Source organism: Zalophus californianus, chromosome 6 (assembly GCF_009762305.2).
Source record: "Zalophus californianus isolate mZalCal1 chromosome 6, mZalCal1.pri.v2, whole genome shotgun sequence".
Taxonomy (NCBI): domain Eukaryota; kingdom Metazoa; phylum Chordata; class Mammalia; order Carnivora; family Otariidae; genus Zalophus; species Zalophus californianus.
The window spans coordinates 27,409,306-27,425,453 of record NC_045600.1 but is presented as its reverse complement, the minus strand read 5'-3'; the positions used below and the strand labels follow the sequence as shown (position 1 = coordinate 27,425,453).

At 38.5% G+C, this 16,148-nt stretch overlaps 1 protein-coding gene across 2 annotated transcripts in view; it reads left to right on the top strand.

Moving 5' to 3' along the window:
* Positions 1 to 16,148, top strand: part of LIN52 (lin-52 DREAM MuvB core complex component) — a 113,576-nt gene that overhangs the window by 45,112 nt on the left and 52,316 nt on the right. The window contains exon 6 of one of the 2 annotated variants that reach the window (XM_027570219.2): positions 7,466 to 7,890. The exons of the other annotated variant lie outside the window; for it this stretch is intronic. Within the exon in view, the coding sequence (XP_027426020.1) occupies positions 7,466 to 7,497 (32 nt within the window). The 3' untranslated portion in view covers positions 7,498 to 7,890. Of the gene's footprint in view, positions 1 to 7,465; positions 7,891 to 16,148 lie in introns of those variants that run through there. 2 annotated transcript variants of the gene reach the window in all.

Genomic DNA, 16,148 nt, shown 5'->3' with positions numbered 1-16,148 from the left:
AAAATGACCGACCAAACAAAACCCCAAGTTGTCAGGGCACCTGGGTGGCTCAGTTGGTTAAGCGACTGTCTTCGGCTCAGGTCATGATCCTGGAGTCCCAGGATCGAGTCCCGCATCGGGCTTCCTGCTCAGCAGGGAGTCTGCTTCTCTCTCTGACCCTCCCCCCTCTCATGCTCTCTCTCTATCTCATTCTCTCTCTCAAATAAATAAATAAAATCTTAAAAAAACAAAAACAAAAAAACGCTTGTCTTCTTAACTTGGTGCTGTAACTTCTGGTTTTGTTTTATGAACTTAAAAAGTTTTCTTTAATGAATGTCATATTGGAAGTGCTCAGCATCCATTTTGATATAGACCTTCATTTTTTTCTTTTGTCTTTTACCCGTTTTATACAGTCTGGTTGTTTGCACAAGTCTGGACTAGGTTAAGAAGTTTCATCTGTATGCCTGCTCAGTCAAAAGAATGAGATGTCTTGGTCTGACTATAGAAAATAAGCCTTCTGATTGCTCAGGTGGAAAGGCTTGTTATTACTATGACTATCCCCTCCCCGAAAATAGTTTTGGAGGTGCAGAGAGTATAGTATTCTAGCTTTGCAAGGGAAGCACTTTTCTTCTGGTTGGAGGGAAAATAGTTTATGGTTGTCTGCTTCTGTTTCTGCTGCCGTAAGCTGTCAAATTCAGTAAAAACAAGGGTCTAATTAGCTAACAGTCTCAGTGTTGGAGGATAATAGCATTAACAAAGAAAAGAGCAACACAATAAAACATTATTTGAATGTGAATTTGTGTACCTGCTATTTGCTGGAATGGCTCCATATCAGGAATTGATAACTTGTATTAAAGGGTTAATAAACATAGGCACTGGAGAATGATTCCAGAACACATCTCCAGTTTAAAAAACAGGTAGTTCTTCCTCACTCTTCTCAGTCAGTCTGAGAATGGAATCCAAGCCAGGCTTGAAACTAAAGGGAGGGCTGAAGTATTGATCTGTTAACTGCTTGTAGAAGGGATCATTCTTGGGTGAAAACCCTCAAGTGGTGTTTGACTTTTTAAGATCCCAGACTTCCTTGGCTCAATATAGATTAAAAATAGTTTATTTCAGATTTTCAAGTAAAAGAATATTAATGCCACAAATAGGTAAAGAAATGCTGAAAAACTAACTGAAGAAATGCCATTAGTCTTCTTTTCCTCCTATAATTCTTTTTATGAAAACACATTTTAAATACCCAGTGAGCCTCCCACTACCACACATATATATATGTTTATATGTATTTATATACATGTGCAGATAGCGTGTATGTATTTTTAAATATTTATTTATTTCTCCTTGAACTATTCGGAAGTTTCATGCATCAGGCACTTTACCCCTAAATACTTACTTACGAACACATCTCCTAAGAATTAGGACAGTTTCCTACATAATACTATAACTTTTTTTAAAGATTTTATTTATTTATTTGACAGAGAGCACAAGTAAGCAGAGCGGCAGGCAGAGGCAGAGGGAGAAGCAGACTTCCCACTCAGTGGGGAGCCTGACACGGGACTCGATCCCAGGACCCTGGGATCATGACCTGAGCCAAAGGCAGACGCTTAACCAACTGAGCCACCTGGGTGCCCAGTACTATAACTATTTTTTTTAAGATTATTTATTTATTTGGGAGAGAGCACAGGAGCAAGGGATGGGGGGAGAGAGGCAGAGGGAAGAGGGAGAAGCAGACTCCCCACTGAGTGGGGAGCCCGATGTGGGGCTCAATCCCAGGACCCCAAGATCATGACCGGAGCTGAAGGCAGACATTTAACCAACTGAGCCACCCAGGTGCCCCAATAATACTATAACTGTTTTGTCCAAGAAACATTAACAATAGTTACAAAATATCTAGTATCCTTTCACATTCAGAATTCCTCAATTGTCCCTAAAAATCTTGTGTAGCTTTTTTTTTCAAGATTTTATTTATTTATTGATTGATTGATTGATTGATTGATTGATTAGAGAGAGAGAGAGAATGAGTGAGCGGGGGAAGAGCAAAAGGAGAGGGGCAAGCAGATTCCAAGCTCAGTGCGGAGCCTGATGTGGGGTTTAATCCCATGACCCTGAGATCATAACTTGAGCTGAAATCAAGAGTAGGTCACTTACCTGACTGAGGCAACCTGCTTTTTTTTTTTTTAAACCAAGATCCAGTCAAGATTCAAGCATTGCAAATGTCAGTACATTTTTTTTAAATGATTTTTTATTTACGAGGTCAGAGGGAGAGGAAGAAGCAGACTCCCTGCTGAGAGGGGAGCCCGATGCAGGGATCGACCCCAGGACCCCAGGATCATGACCTGAGCCAAAGGCAGATGCTTAACCATGTCAGTACATTCTTGATAGAAGAACATTTAGTACTAAATTCTGCACACCAGCTCTTTTAATAAATATTTACCAGTTCTTTTCCTATGGTGAACATATATCTACTCAAATGACTATCATTTTCCATTAGAATATTGAGTTTCAAGTTCTCCCTCTACAACAAGCTTGCTTTATGAAGCTTCTTTAATCTGTTTCTGGTGTTCTCCCCTTCTCCTAACCAAATTAGCTGTAGAATTGATCTCTCTCCAATAACTGCTCCACTCTGCAGTCAGTGTAATATTTTTTTTTAAATGAGGTTTTTTTTTTTTAAGATTTTATTTATTCATGAGAGAGAGAGAGAGAGAGAGAAGCAGAGGGAGAAGCAGGCTCCCAAAGAGCAGGGAGCCCGATGCGGGACTCAATCCCAGGACTCTGGGATCATAACCTGAGCCAAAGGCAGACGCTTAACCATCTGAGCCACCCAGGTGCCCCAGTCAGTGTAATATTTTTGAAACACATTTGACCTGTGTCTTCATTCCTTTCTTAAAACCCATCAATGGCTTCTCATTGCTCTTAGGAAAAAATAAGAAATCTTTAACTTGGCCTTATTGCCTGCACGATCTGGCCATTCTCACACGATGTTCATCTCACACCATGCTTCCCTCTCTGACCATGAGTTCTACAAATTCCTCAAGAGGAAAAAATGAGGTAAAGAATCTGGGGAACACCTTTCAGAGGAGATGAAACTTGAAGTAGGACTTGATGGTTAATATTTGCATATGGGAGGAAAGAAGACACTTTTCAGACTAGAAGCAGTTTTTGAGTATGGATTGGTTAGAGTACGAAAGCATGGTTTTAAAAATGAGGAGGGGGGCGCCTGAGTGGCTCAGTTGTTAAGCGTCTGCCTTTGGCTCAGGTTATTATCCCAGGGTCCTGGGATCGAGCCCCGCCTCGGGCTCTCTGCTTAGCAGGAAGCCTGCTTCTCCCTCTCCCACTCCCCCTGCTTGTGTTCCCTCTCTCGCTGTGTCTCTCTCTGTCAAATAAATAAATAAAATCTTAAAAATAAAAATGAGGAGGAGCTAAATTATGGAAGGCCTGAAGGACCAGGCTGAGGAATCATTTTCAGAAGCCTGATAGCTACCTCCAGGGAGAATTGAAGGGTGTGGTAATGGGTCCGAGAGACTAGCTAGGAAGCTCTTGCAGTCCAAGAATGCAATGCTGCTTGTGCTAGATAGGACAGACAGTTGAGAGATCTTTGGGGGGCGGGAAATAGAAAAGAAATTGTAATAGACTGGAAGGACACAAGAATCAAAATGATTTTAAGATGTTAAGCCCCTGTGACCAGGAGACTACAATTTAGGGTGGAAGTGGGGTACAAAGTATTAAGGCATCTCTGAAATCTATCAGTATTATAGGCTAAAAGATTGTGGATATCAAGTCTGTTAGTTAGGATGAGGTTCAACTATATGTAACAAGAATCCAAAATAATTGTGGCTTACACAGAGTAGAACTCTTTTTTTTCCACACAAAGGAAGGCTGGAGGTAGATAGGTAGTATGCATCACGGTGTCATCAAGGACTAAGGCTTCTTTCTTTCCACTCCACTTTCTTAGTGGCTTCCATCCTGAAGGATACCTCATAGTGCAAGATGACTACTAGCGCTCTCGTCGTCAGGCCAGAGGTATAGGCCAAGAGAAGGTGGGAAGGAAGAAGGGCGAAGGGGGTTGGGGGTCCCCACACAGCTGACTTACTTTCCTTTAAGCAGTTTCCTAGAAGTGCCATAGAACTTTGTCATCTGGACCAACCTAGCTGTAAAAGAATGTCGTCTATTATTCTGGACTGTAATTTTGCTGGCTAAGAATTAGGGGTTTTGTTAATAATAAGGAGGGGAACAATAGGTTTTGGGATAAGCAATCAATATTCTCTTCCACAGGTAACAGGAGACCTGTGCAAAGAGCAATGATTGGTCAGTAGAAGTAGAAGAATGTGGGGTGCCTGGGTGGCTCAGATGGTTAAGTGTCTGCCTTCAGCTCAGGTCATGATCTCCAGGTCATGGGATCAAGATGGTGCTGGGATCCTATGTCGGGCTCCCAGCTCAGCTGGGAGTCTGCTTCTGCCTTTCCCCCTATTTTTGCTCTCTTTCTCTCTCTCTCAAATGAATAAATAAAATCTTTAAAAAAAAAAAGAGAGATTTGAGAAATGTAAGGTGACAGTTATGTTGAGAAAGCTCAGAATTAGTGATTTTAGAGGTGCATGAATGGTTGTTAATCTGTGAATTAGATTTCATTCTTATATTTTATTATGTTGTGTGAATTATAAACAAAAGTTAGGGATTGATTTTCTTTGCCATATGATATGTTTGGTATTCCAAAAGTCAGTAAGTGCATAACCAGTGAATCCTTTTAAGAGATCTTGCAGACCTTTTTTTAAGGGGTGGGGGCTATTTTTCCAAGAAGTAAAATCTCAGCTTTAAAAAAAAAATCTTTAGAGGGCAAACCACTCAAAAATGGGCAGCTTTTTGGGGTGCCTGGGTGGCTCAGTTGGTTAAGCGACTGCCTTCAGCTCAGGTCATGATCCCAGAGTCCTGGGATTGAGTCCCACATCGGGCTCCTGGCTCAGAGGGGAGCCTGCTTCTCCCTCTGACTCTCTCCCCTCTCATGCTGTTTCTCTCTCTCTCTCTCTCTCTCTCTCTCTCTCTCTCTCAAATAAATAAATAAATAAATAAATAAATAAAATATTTAAAATTTTTTTAAATGGTCAGCTTTTAATAATTGACCCTTTTTTATGGTCAGCTTATTAATATGTATATCTGCTCGCAGGTTCTGAGTAGATATTTCTAGTTCTGAAGTAAAAACACTTGGTTCTCTGATTTCTGTATATTTATCAAAGCAGATTCTAAGAGATTTTTTTTTTAAAAAGATCATTTTAGTAAAATTTTCTCTTATGCAGCTAGTCTGGACTAATGGCAGTGAATCCAAGGGCTGATTTTTATTTTCACTATATCTCTCACAGCCTTCATTATAATAGGATATCAGTGTTATTGAGTCAATGGCTGAATTATTTCTGAAGCCCAGTTAGGCGGTGGTCATATTTGGAAGTTAAAGGCAGTCTTCATTGTTTAACATAATCAGATTTGCTTTATAGCCAGTAAAAAACTTTAATATCTTTTATTAATATATAATATATAACTAATTATATATTATTAATATAATAAGCTAATTTTACAATGATTTTATTGCTAGTTTTAACAAAAACTAGCCCCTAAGAATATTTTCAGCAAAATACATGAAAACAGATTCATTTCGAAGCATTTTTTTAAAACAACCCAAAATGCCATATACATCTTCTAGGTTTATGCTGCTTAAAATGGTAAAACAAGAACAAAAAAAACCCCGCAGCATTTTACTTAATATTTAAAGATGACTTCTTACTTTCCTTATAGCACTTTGTCTACTGCAGAATGGGTATGATTTTGCCCTACTTCTGGTGACTGGATTCTCATCCTTTCAATAGGATCGATATTAAGCCAGCCTTCTTTACCTCCTCGATCCATATTAAATCTGTCTTGGAAAGAGTCCGTTTATTGGATAATATAGCTACACCGGGGCTCTATGACAATATCTTTTGCTGCCTCATTAACTCAGGAGCATTAGAACAAGATAAAAATGCCCTAAAGCCTCTTATCTGATGTCTGGTGTAACCTGCTGAAAGCAGGAGTGCCGTTAGTTTATGTTGGAAATCAAATGGCTCTCTCCAGTGCAGGAAGTACTGATTAAACCTGAAGTGTCCCTGGAGGACTCTACAGCTGTCCCTCACCAAAAGAGAAATCTGGGCCAGAGGTCCCAGTGGGGTGGTGCTTTAAGAACTAGCACGTGGCTGCCCCAGCTGTTCTGCTTTGCCTAATGAATTGTTTTACAAGAAGAGGCTGAGTATTGTCATCACAAGCTGCCTTCCTTAGAGACTGGAGCAGGCCAAATAATAAGTAATGTTAGTGATGGTAATTGAAATGTGATGGCTCTCCTGGGATCTTCACAGCCCTGGAGCTAGTTGGCACTTGTGGATTGTCTTCCTACCAGGACCCTATTTGAAGTTGCCTTCTTTTTTTCTTTCTTCCTTTTTTTTTTCCTGTTAACTAATAATGTGTGAATTTTTTTTCTTCTCCCCACTGTAGAAATTCATTGACAGAAGCAGTGTTGGGAATATTGTAGTGGCTTTAAGTATAAAAAGAACAGCTTTGACTTTTTTTCTTTTTTGGTGCAAAACGGTGGTTTTATTAAAACACGGGGACAGGACCTGGGATTGTGAGGGGCAACTGATTGTATACTTTGGGGTTGGAGGAAGTAAAGACAAAAGGAAGTTCCAAAAGGATTTCCATATATAGCTTTGACTTTTTCATTTAAATTATCAACACTGCAACAGTAAAGAAGGGCTACCACATATCCTTAGTCTCTTGACCACTGCGGAGATCTCTCTAGGCTTTAAAGGAACGTTTTATTTTACTTTTTATTTTTTAAAGATTTTATTTATTTATTTGACAGAGACACAGTAAGAGAGGGAACACAAGCAGGGGGAGTGGGAGAGGGAGAAGCAGGCTTCCCGCGGAGCAGGGAGCCCGATGTGGGGCGCGATCCCAGGACACTGGGATCATGACCTGAGCCGAAGGCAGACGCCTGACGACTGAGCCACCCAGGCGCCCCATAAAGGAACATTTTATTTTTTTATTTTTATATTTCTTTAAAAATTTGATTATTATTTTAGAGAGAGAGTGCAGGAGGCCAGGGGGAGGAGAGGGAGAGGGAGAGAGAGAATCTCAAGTAGATTACCCACGGAGTGCAGGGCTTGATCTCACGACCCTGAGATCATGATCTGAGCTGAAACCAGGAGTCAGATGCTGAATTGACTGAGCCACCCAGGTGCCCCTAAAGGAACATTTTAAATTTATGCAAGTAATTCACACTCTTGATTTAAAAATCTTTAAAATAGCATAGTAGGTTATAAAGTGAAAAGTAAAAACCTTGCTTGCTGTACCTGAGGTAGCCACCAGACATTTTCTATGCATAATCAAGTTTGTATGCTACCACATACAGATGAAATCATAATATATGTACTGTTTTGTGACTTGCTTTTTTTTTTTTTTTACCCCACAGTGTATCTTGGATATCTTTCCACAGCAATATAGATGGACCTACCTCATTGTTTCCCAATTGCTGCATAGAATTTTATTGTATTGATGTGCCAGTTCTAGACTCTTACTGGATAGTTTGACCTGGACCTGTGAGTGAATACTTATTGTACCAACTGATTGCACTCACTCATTTGTATTCTGTGGTTCACCCTTTTACCTCAGTGATTTTCCTTTCTTCAGGAATGTTCCAAGACTTTTAAAATAGGAAGTAGTGGAAGTAAAACTTTTGGGGAGGGGTAGTGTGAGTCTTGTCATGGACCACCAGCTGGACATCTGTGTAGTGATATGCGCCCTACTGCATTTTTTTTTTTTAAGATTTTATTTATTTATTTGAGAGAGCGAGAAAGAGCACATGAGAGGGGGGAGGGTCAGAGGGAGAAGCAGACTCTCCGCTGAGCAGGGAGCCCAATGCGGTACTCGATCCTGGGACTCCAGGATCATGACCTGAGCCAAAGGCAGTTACTTAACCAGCTGAGCCACCCAGGCGCCCCTACTGCATGTTTTAAATTCTTTGCTTAGTCTAGATAGGTTGGGGAAAACAACCCTTAATGGATGTTGTCTAAGGCATCAGCTAGAGGCTTCTGTTCAAGTTGAATGAGTGTTCTCTCCCCTAATTTTCTACTTCAGAAGTTCCAAGTATCAAGTTATGAATGCATTAATGGACTTGGGAAATGATTTGTCAGCACGTGAAAATGAGGACGTAGGTTTCTTGTGTTAACAGCTTGGCTAACAAAGCAAGTTTGTACCTTGTGAACTTTAGGGGCCTTGCTGGGAGTGGCAGTGTGATGAATGAAGCAAAGCAATTTTCCAGGAGCATTTCAGGTCAGTGATGGGAGAAATCACTTGTCTTCTCAGGCAAACAGAAACCTAACTTTAGTTGCATCTGTCTTCAATAGGATCTATGCAGTTTGAGTGATAGAAATTACCACTTCCATAAAAAACAGGAACACTGTATGTCTTTTAGCTCAAAGCCCTTTAGACTCATTCTCTCAACACTTCAAAGGTCTGATTTGCCCAATCATTATTGAAGAGATGTCATACTGATAAGTTGTAAGATGCCAACTAGTTTTGTTTCCAGTTTCTTCTATGTTGTTTTCTTCTCCTTGATGCATTTGAATTGACACACAATGCTTAACTTAATAATTGGAGGCTGTTATTAATAACAATTCCTGTTTATACCTGATTTACCTCTTGTCTAAGCATTCAGTAGATTCTTGGGACACATGAGTGTATCAGATTTCAGTGGCTCTTGTGGGCTATTTGAGATTCTCTAGACCTGTGCTATTCAAAATGTTAGCCACTAGCTACATGTAGATGTCTAAAGTTAAATTAATTAAAATAAAATAAAATAAATTTAATTCCTCAGTCACACTTGTAAATGCTTAGTAGCCACATGTGTCTAGTGGCTACCATATTGGACAGCGTAGACAGAGAACGTTTCCAGTAGACAGCACTACTCTAAAGGTTGGCAAACTTGGCCCACAGCCTGTTTTTGTATTCCCTGTGAACTAAGAATGGTTTTTACATTTTTAAATGGTCATAAAAATAAAACGAAACAGAAAAATATGAGACAGAGACTGATTGTGGCCTGCAAAGTCTAACATTATTTACTACCTGGCCCTTTATAGGAAAAGTTTGCTGACCCTTGGACCTGTGCCTACTTCTGTAAAGAACATTTCAGCTTTCTGATCAAGTTAAGGTTAGGGGTTCCCCTTAAGCCATCAGGAGATTGTGACTCTATTAAGCAGATCAGGCAAATTCAGGAGTAAAGTTTTTTTTATTATAGATAGACCATGGAATGAGTCAGAGCTTACACAAATCAGTTCCCTGGAGCTAGCACAAGTGGGATGAGCTTTGAAATAGGTAAAATTCTTTAAAATATAAATCATAAACTTGGAACAGCTTTGTGAATAATACCTAGTATAACAAAACATCATTCGGATTTTATACACAATTTTGGGACTTTTAGGTATTCTGTCCTCCCATCTTACTCTGAAAGAAATAGAATGAGTACATTTCAGCAGATGTACTTGACCTTTCAACAAAGAATTTACCATGAAGATTTTTAACTGTTCAAATTATTTTTAACTGTCAAATTATTTCAGTCAGTCTCCTAGGAAGAATGAAGCAAAAAGGTTCTTCTGCTGGTAGTCTCAACATCTGAGAGAGAATCTTCCCTTGCCAAATGTAGCTAACAATTTCTCATTAAATGTAAAGCTTATGAAATCTGCCTATAAAAGTGAGCATCTGGCACTTCTGTGGTAAATTAGAGTCAACTTGTTGCCACCAAGATAGGACCTTGATATTCATGAGGGAACTTTGTGATTTCCCAAGTTTGTGCTAACCCATAGCATATTATTTTTCCTCTAAAAAGCAGTAAGGTACATTTGAAAAAAATTTAAGTTACCCTTTTGGTTTTTGATGTAAGTCATTTCATAATTAGAAGTAACTAAAGTAATTCCCCCACTAAAATAAATGCTACACTATAATACATTGAATTATTAGTAGAAGCATTAATTTGAACTTGCCTGAGTCTTCAGATTTAAGATAGTGATGTCACAATATTATGGACTATGTGGTGAGATCATGAAATGCACCGAACCCCAAAAAAAGTCACATTTCAACATTAGCCTTGGAGAAAGAAAGAGGCAAGTGATGGAGGGGATAAGGGAGAGAATTGTGAGACAGTATTTTGAGAGGGAACCTTCATGAAGTGACAGCTTCTTTCTAAAGAATGGTAAGAATGGTAGCTGTGTTTTGCTTTTATTCCCTGGCACAAAATCAGTGAAAATTTTATTAAAGTTTTATTCATTCATCATAACTGGTTGTGGTTTCAAACAGCGATTTCCCATGGGAGAACTTTGACTAAATTTATGAAAACCCCCCACATTTGTTCTAATCTTTCAGTTCCATCCTCTTTGCCATTCTTCTTTTTTTTTTTACATTTATTTATTTTTTAGTAATCTCTACACCCAATCTTGAGCTCATGACTGCAAGATCAAGAGTCCAGGTTCTTCTGGCTGAGCCAGCCAGGTGCCCCCTCTTTGCCAGTCTTTGCCAGACCATTTCTGAATCTTCTTGCTCTTTCAGTTCTTCCATGTCACTTTTACGTGTGCCCTCCCAACTTTGCCACCCCAGTATTAATAGTATTGCCTGTGAAAATCATCTCCTTGAAGTCATACACCACCCTCTTCTATAAGGCACGCCAGTAAGCATCCAGAGATCGCCCAGTCTCCAGTAAGAGATTCCATAATATTTCTTATATAACCGAGGATGTACCCCTCTAAAGCTGGCTGTAATCAAATTTGAGATCTTTGTCCATGGCATTTTATGATGCCAAAGTATGGTAAAGTCATATACCTTGGGTCTGTATTTTACACCCCAGTTGAAAAGTCAGAAACATTAAGAGGAAGGAACGTCAACTTGAGATTCAAAGTTGCAAACCATAGCCATTTAGGATGGTCCATGATGAGGAGAACCTGAAATTCAAACTTTTGAGAAATTAGATATTTCTCCATTTCTGGCATAAAGTATTTATAAAACCAACCAAAAAAAGATGCCCTGTATCTGAGGCTTTTTTGTTGACCTATCCTTATTTGGAAAAGAATTCTTTTTATGTCCTGAGATTCTCAGATTAGTAGGGCAAACTTAATTTTTGCATAAAGTCTGCACATTGCTACAAAGTAGATAAGGTAGCCTGATCTTAAACTCCAAAAACCTATAAGGAAATCTGGGCATCTGAGTTTTTCACCACTGAATTCCCAACACTTCTTATAATTGGTACATGATATATATCTATTGTCTAATAGATCTTCTATTGATTTATGTACAAAGGCATTTTCTTTTCATATCCATTGTTATAACAATTTCTTCTTTTTAAAGATTTTATTTATTTATTTTAGAGAGAGCGTGCATGGACAGGGAGAGGGAGAGAATTTCAAGCAGACTCCCTGCTGACCACAAAGCCCAATGCAGAGCTCAGTCTCATGGCCTTGAGATCATGACCTGAGCCACAGTCAAGAGTCAGACGCTTAACTGACTGAGCCACCCAGGCGCACGAAACAATTTCTTGTTATGACTGATAACTCTTCTTTTTTATGAACCCTTTAACTTCACATTTTCTCCTAAATCACACTGTGGTCATGAGTCCCATGTTTCCTGTACCATCCTCACTGCCTTTTCAGCTTTCATTTTTCTCTTTTCTGATGAATGTTCTTGGTAAAACTTGATGTACTTGCTGAAACATTCCCACACACTGCTGGATATGTGATGGAACTATTTGTGTTATAGATCTGAGCCAGCCTCAAGAAATGTATCCATCTTTGGGGGTGCCTGGGTGGCTCAGTCGGTTAAGTGTCTACCTTCAGCTTGGGTCATGATCCCAGCGTCATGGGATCAAGTCCCGCATCAGGCTCCTTGCTCAGTGGGGAGTCTGCTTCACCCTCTGCCCTTCCCCCCTGCTCGTGATCTCTCTTTCTCAAAAAATAAAATCTTTGAAAAAAAAAAACAAAGAAAGAAATGTATCCATCTTTTATTCCCAATTTGTAGAAACTTCTAGTCCTCTCCAGTTTCCATAGTGTTATCTTACTATGTATAAGAGTACCACTGGGGAATATTACAGCCACAGTGGGATGCTCTTGGTGAGTGGACTGCTAGGCTCACTAACTAGCTGAATGACTTGCTCTTTAGTTTGTGTTGTTTGGATTAGTTCCTTAGCAAAATTGCAAGTAAACTCCTGTGTTATATTGACTTTCATGCTTTTATAGTTGAAATCCCACAGATATTAAAGACTTAGATTCACATATTGGTAACCATAAGGAATTGTTTAGAATAACTTGTTTTCCTCCTGAAGTAGAAAGAAAGTATACTAAAATTCAATTTTGTGTAATGGAACTATCCAACATTGTATATAATGCTGCAGTCTGATTTTCTTTGGAATATTTTATAACACTGTTAGAAGAAAAATAAATGGGTTTTGCCATAAATGAGATTTAATAATTATTTAAATTAATAATTCTGTCCTTAGAGATTATATTCGATTCTGTTTTTATTGTTCACCACCAGTGTGTGAAATGAATATATGCAAAAATGGTCTGTTATCACCTACATTTGCTTTGGTGTTTGGAGGGTGCAAGCAGTGAGGAGATCCCAGTTTGCATGATTAACCTTGTAAGGACTGTGGATCCTTCCATATGTAGGAACTATCCCTGTACTTTATTTAGGTCAGGAATGAAGCTGGTTTGGCACAAATTAACAAGGAAATCCTAAAATTCACATGAAAATACAAGAGAACCAGAATAGCTAAAAAATCTTTTAAAAGAACAAAGTTGAAGGAGTCACAGTCTCAAAATTTTCATACAAAACTACAGTAATCAAGACAGTGTGGTATTGGTATATAGGTATCTTTATAGATCAATGGAATAGAATTGAAAATCCAGAAACCCTCATATTTATAGTCAATTATTTTTTGACAGGGGTTCCAGATCATTCAATGGGTGGAAAACAGTATCTTTAACAAATGGTGCTGGGAAGACACAATATCCATATGCAAGAACCCCAAACTGAACCCCCTACATTACACTATATACAATTATTTATTCAAAAATCCATTATAGACCTAAATGTAAAAGCTGAAACTGTAAAAAATCTTAGAAGAAAACATAAGCGTAAATCTTTATGACCTTAGTAGGCAGTGGTTTCTTACATATGATTCCAAAAACACAAGCAGAAAAAGGAAATTAAAAATTGGACTTCATCAAAATGTAAAACTTGTGCTTCAAAGGTACCATTAAGAAAATGAAAAGGCATGGGGCACCTGGCTGGCTCAGCTGGTAGAGCATACAACTCTTGATCTTGGGGTTGTGAGTTCAGGCCCCATGTTGGATATAGAGTTTACAAGAAAGAGGGAGAGAGAAGTTAATTGAAAAGACAACCCACATTCAAAACAAGTTGTGAAATAAAATTTGCTTTGGAGCACTTTGAAAAAAAAAGAAAAGAAAAGAAAAGACAGCCCACAGAATGGGAGAGAACTTTTGTAAATCATTTCTGTATTGTTTGATAAGGGGCTTGTATCCAGAATATATAAAAAACTCATATAATTCAACAATAAAAAGACAGCCCAGTTTTTAAAGTGGGCAAAGGATTTAAATAGACATTTCTCCAGAGACATACAGATGGCCAATAGGCACATGCAAAGACACTCAACATTTATCATTAGGGAAATGCAAATCAAAATCATGAGATACTACTCCATACCCACTGGCATGACTATAATGAAAAAGATGGAAAATAACAAGTGTTGGCAAAGGATGTGGAGAAATTAGAGCCCTTGTGCACTATTGTTGGGAATGTAAAAATGGTGCAGCCATTATGAAAAATAGTATGGTACTTCCTCAAAATATTAAAAATAGAATTACCATATGATCCAGCAATTCCACTTCTGGGTATATACCCAAAGGAATTGAAAGCAGGCACTTGAACAGATATTTGTACACCCATGTTCACAGCAGCATTATTTGAAATTGCCAAGAGGTGGAAACAACCCAAATGTCCATTGATAGATGAATGGGATAAACAAAATGTGGAATGTACATACAATGGAATATATTCAGCCTTAAAGGGAAGGAAAATCTGACACATGCTGCAACGTGGACGAGCTTGAGGATATGCTAAGTAAGATAAGCCAGTCACAAAAAGACCAGTATTGTATGATTCTACTTAATATGCAGTACCTAGAGTAGTCAAATTCATAGAGGCAAAAAGTGGAATGGTGGTTGCCAAGGGCAGAGGAAAGGAGGAAGGGAGAATGAGGAGTTATTATTTCATGGATACAGTTTCCATTTTGCAAGAGGGAAAAAAGTCTGAACATAGGTTCCACAACAATATCAATATACTTAATGCCACTGAAATGTACACTTAAAAATGGTTAAGATGGTAAAATGTATGTTATGTGTATTTTACCACAGTTTAAAAGGGGGCAGCAAATTTATGGTATATGAATTATATTTCAATTTTAAAACAACTTATATGAGAAAAAGAAGAAAACAAAGATATGAAACCAGTCCAAAAAGCCCAAAAGGATTTGAAGAAGTCCATTATATGCCTGCTCCTAACTGAAGGTCTTTTTTTTTCCCCCCAAGTCCACAGCATTTATTCATTCAAGAAAAAAACTCTCCCTTTCCAAAGCAACTAAATTATTTTTTTGTTTTAATGTCAACATGACTTTTCAAGGAAATCTTTTAAATATAACAAAAAACACAAGCTAGAGGTGTTCCTGGTTAGGAAATGATAAATAATGAAAAAAGACCAGCAGACAGGATTCTGGCATTATTAATGCTCCTATTACTTGATTATCATGGTAAGCCAGAGAAGGTGAAGCTATCCTGAAATTTTATTTTGTTCTCTTACCACTTTTCAAGGGGTGAGTAGGGAGTGCATGTTCAGTTCAGTTCACAGGAGGGAGCATTTTCCCTCCTACTCGCACCTTTCCTGTGGCTGTCCTTACGAGGGGCAGGGTGCACAGGCTATGTGGTTTACCAGGTGCCATTGTCAAGCACATGCTTGGAGATATTTTTATTGATTCTAATCATCTAGTAGCCACCAAAAGCAGGACTTGGACACTAATTAGGAAAGGTTGTTAGAAAAGAAAAGGCAGTTTCCAAGACCATACCATCTATTTACTGACACAAGTCAGAGTTGAATCCAGTCTGTGTTACTGAAGGTCTTTTTTTGATGTATAATGGTTTTGTATTCCACTTCCTTCAATTCCTGAATGAGTCTTTTCTACCCCTCCTTTTCTTTTATTATTTCCCAAAGTAGATTTGAAATAATCTCTTGATCATCCTTGTTACTTATTGTAACATCTGACTCTACTAAGGGTTCACATCTATTGCTTAGGATTTAGATACTATCATAATAAATAAACATTTATTAATGGCCTGCTATGAAAAGCAATGTGCTAGACCCTGGATTTCAAAAATACATACACTTTTCTATTTATAGTCTGATTAGGGTGACAAGACAAATATGTAAAAAGATCACAGTACAAGAGAGGATGTACTGAGTGTCACTTGAGTACCATAGAAGTTCAGAAATGAGAGCCCATAATGCATTGAAGGTGGTTGGGTGGAATTTAAACTGGAATGAAAGAAATAAGTTTTATTTTATTTATTTATATATTTTTAAAGATTTTATTTATTTGAGAGAGAGCAGAGGGAGAAGCACACTCTGCACTGAGCAGGGAGCCCGATGTGGGGCTTGATCCCGGGATTCTGCGATCATGACCCAAGCTGAAGGCAGATGTTTAACTGAGCCACCGAGGCACCCCAAGAAATAAATTTTATATATCATCATTGGCAAATTGGTTTCCTCCACACTGTAAGATTCCATGTAAAATGTAACATTCCAGGTAACAGTTACTATTTGATTAACCTGCACAAATCCTTTTTTCTCATATTCATTTCCCTTGCTGGCAGCCCAGATTTGCTAGTACAGTAAAAGGCATTGCCTATTTGTCTATTCGTTCACATACGGACGAGTAATTACGTAAGGGAGGCAAAGTGACCTTATATCATAATTTGGCCACAGAGCCATGCAATAGCCTCTGTGGGTTTACTCTGTTTAGCCTGTAAAGTGGTAACAAAGAG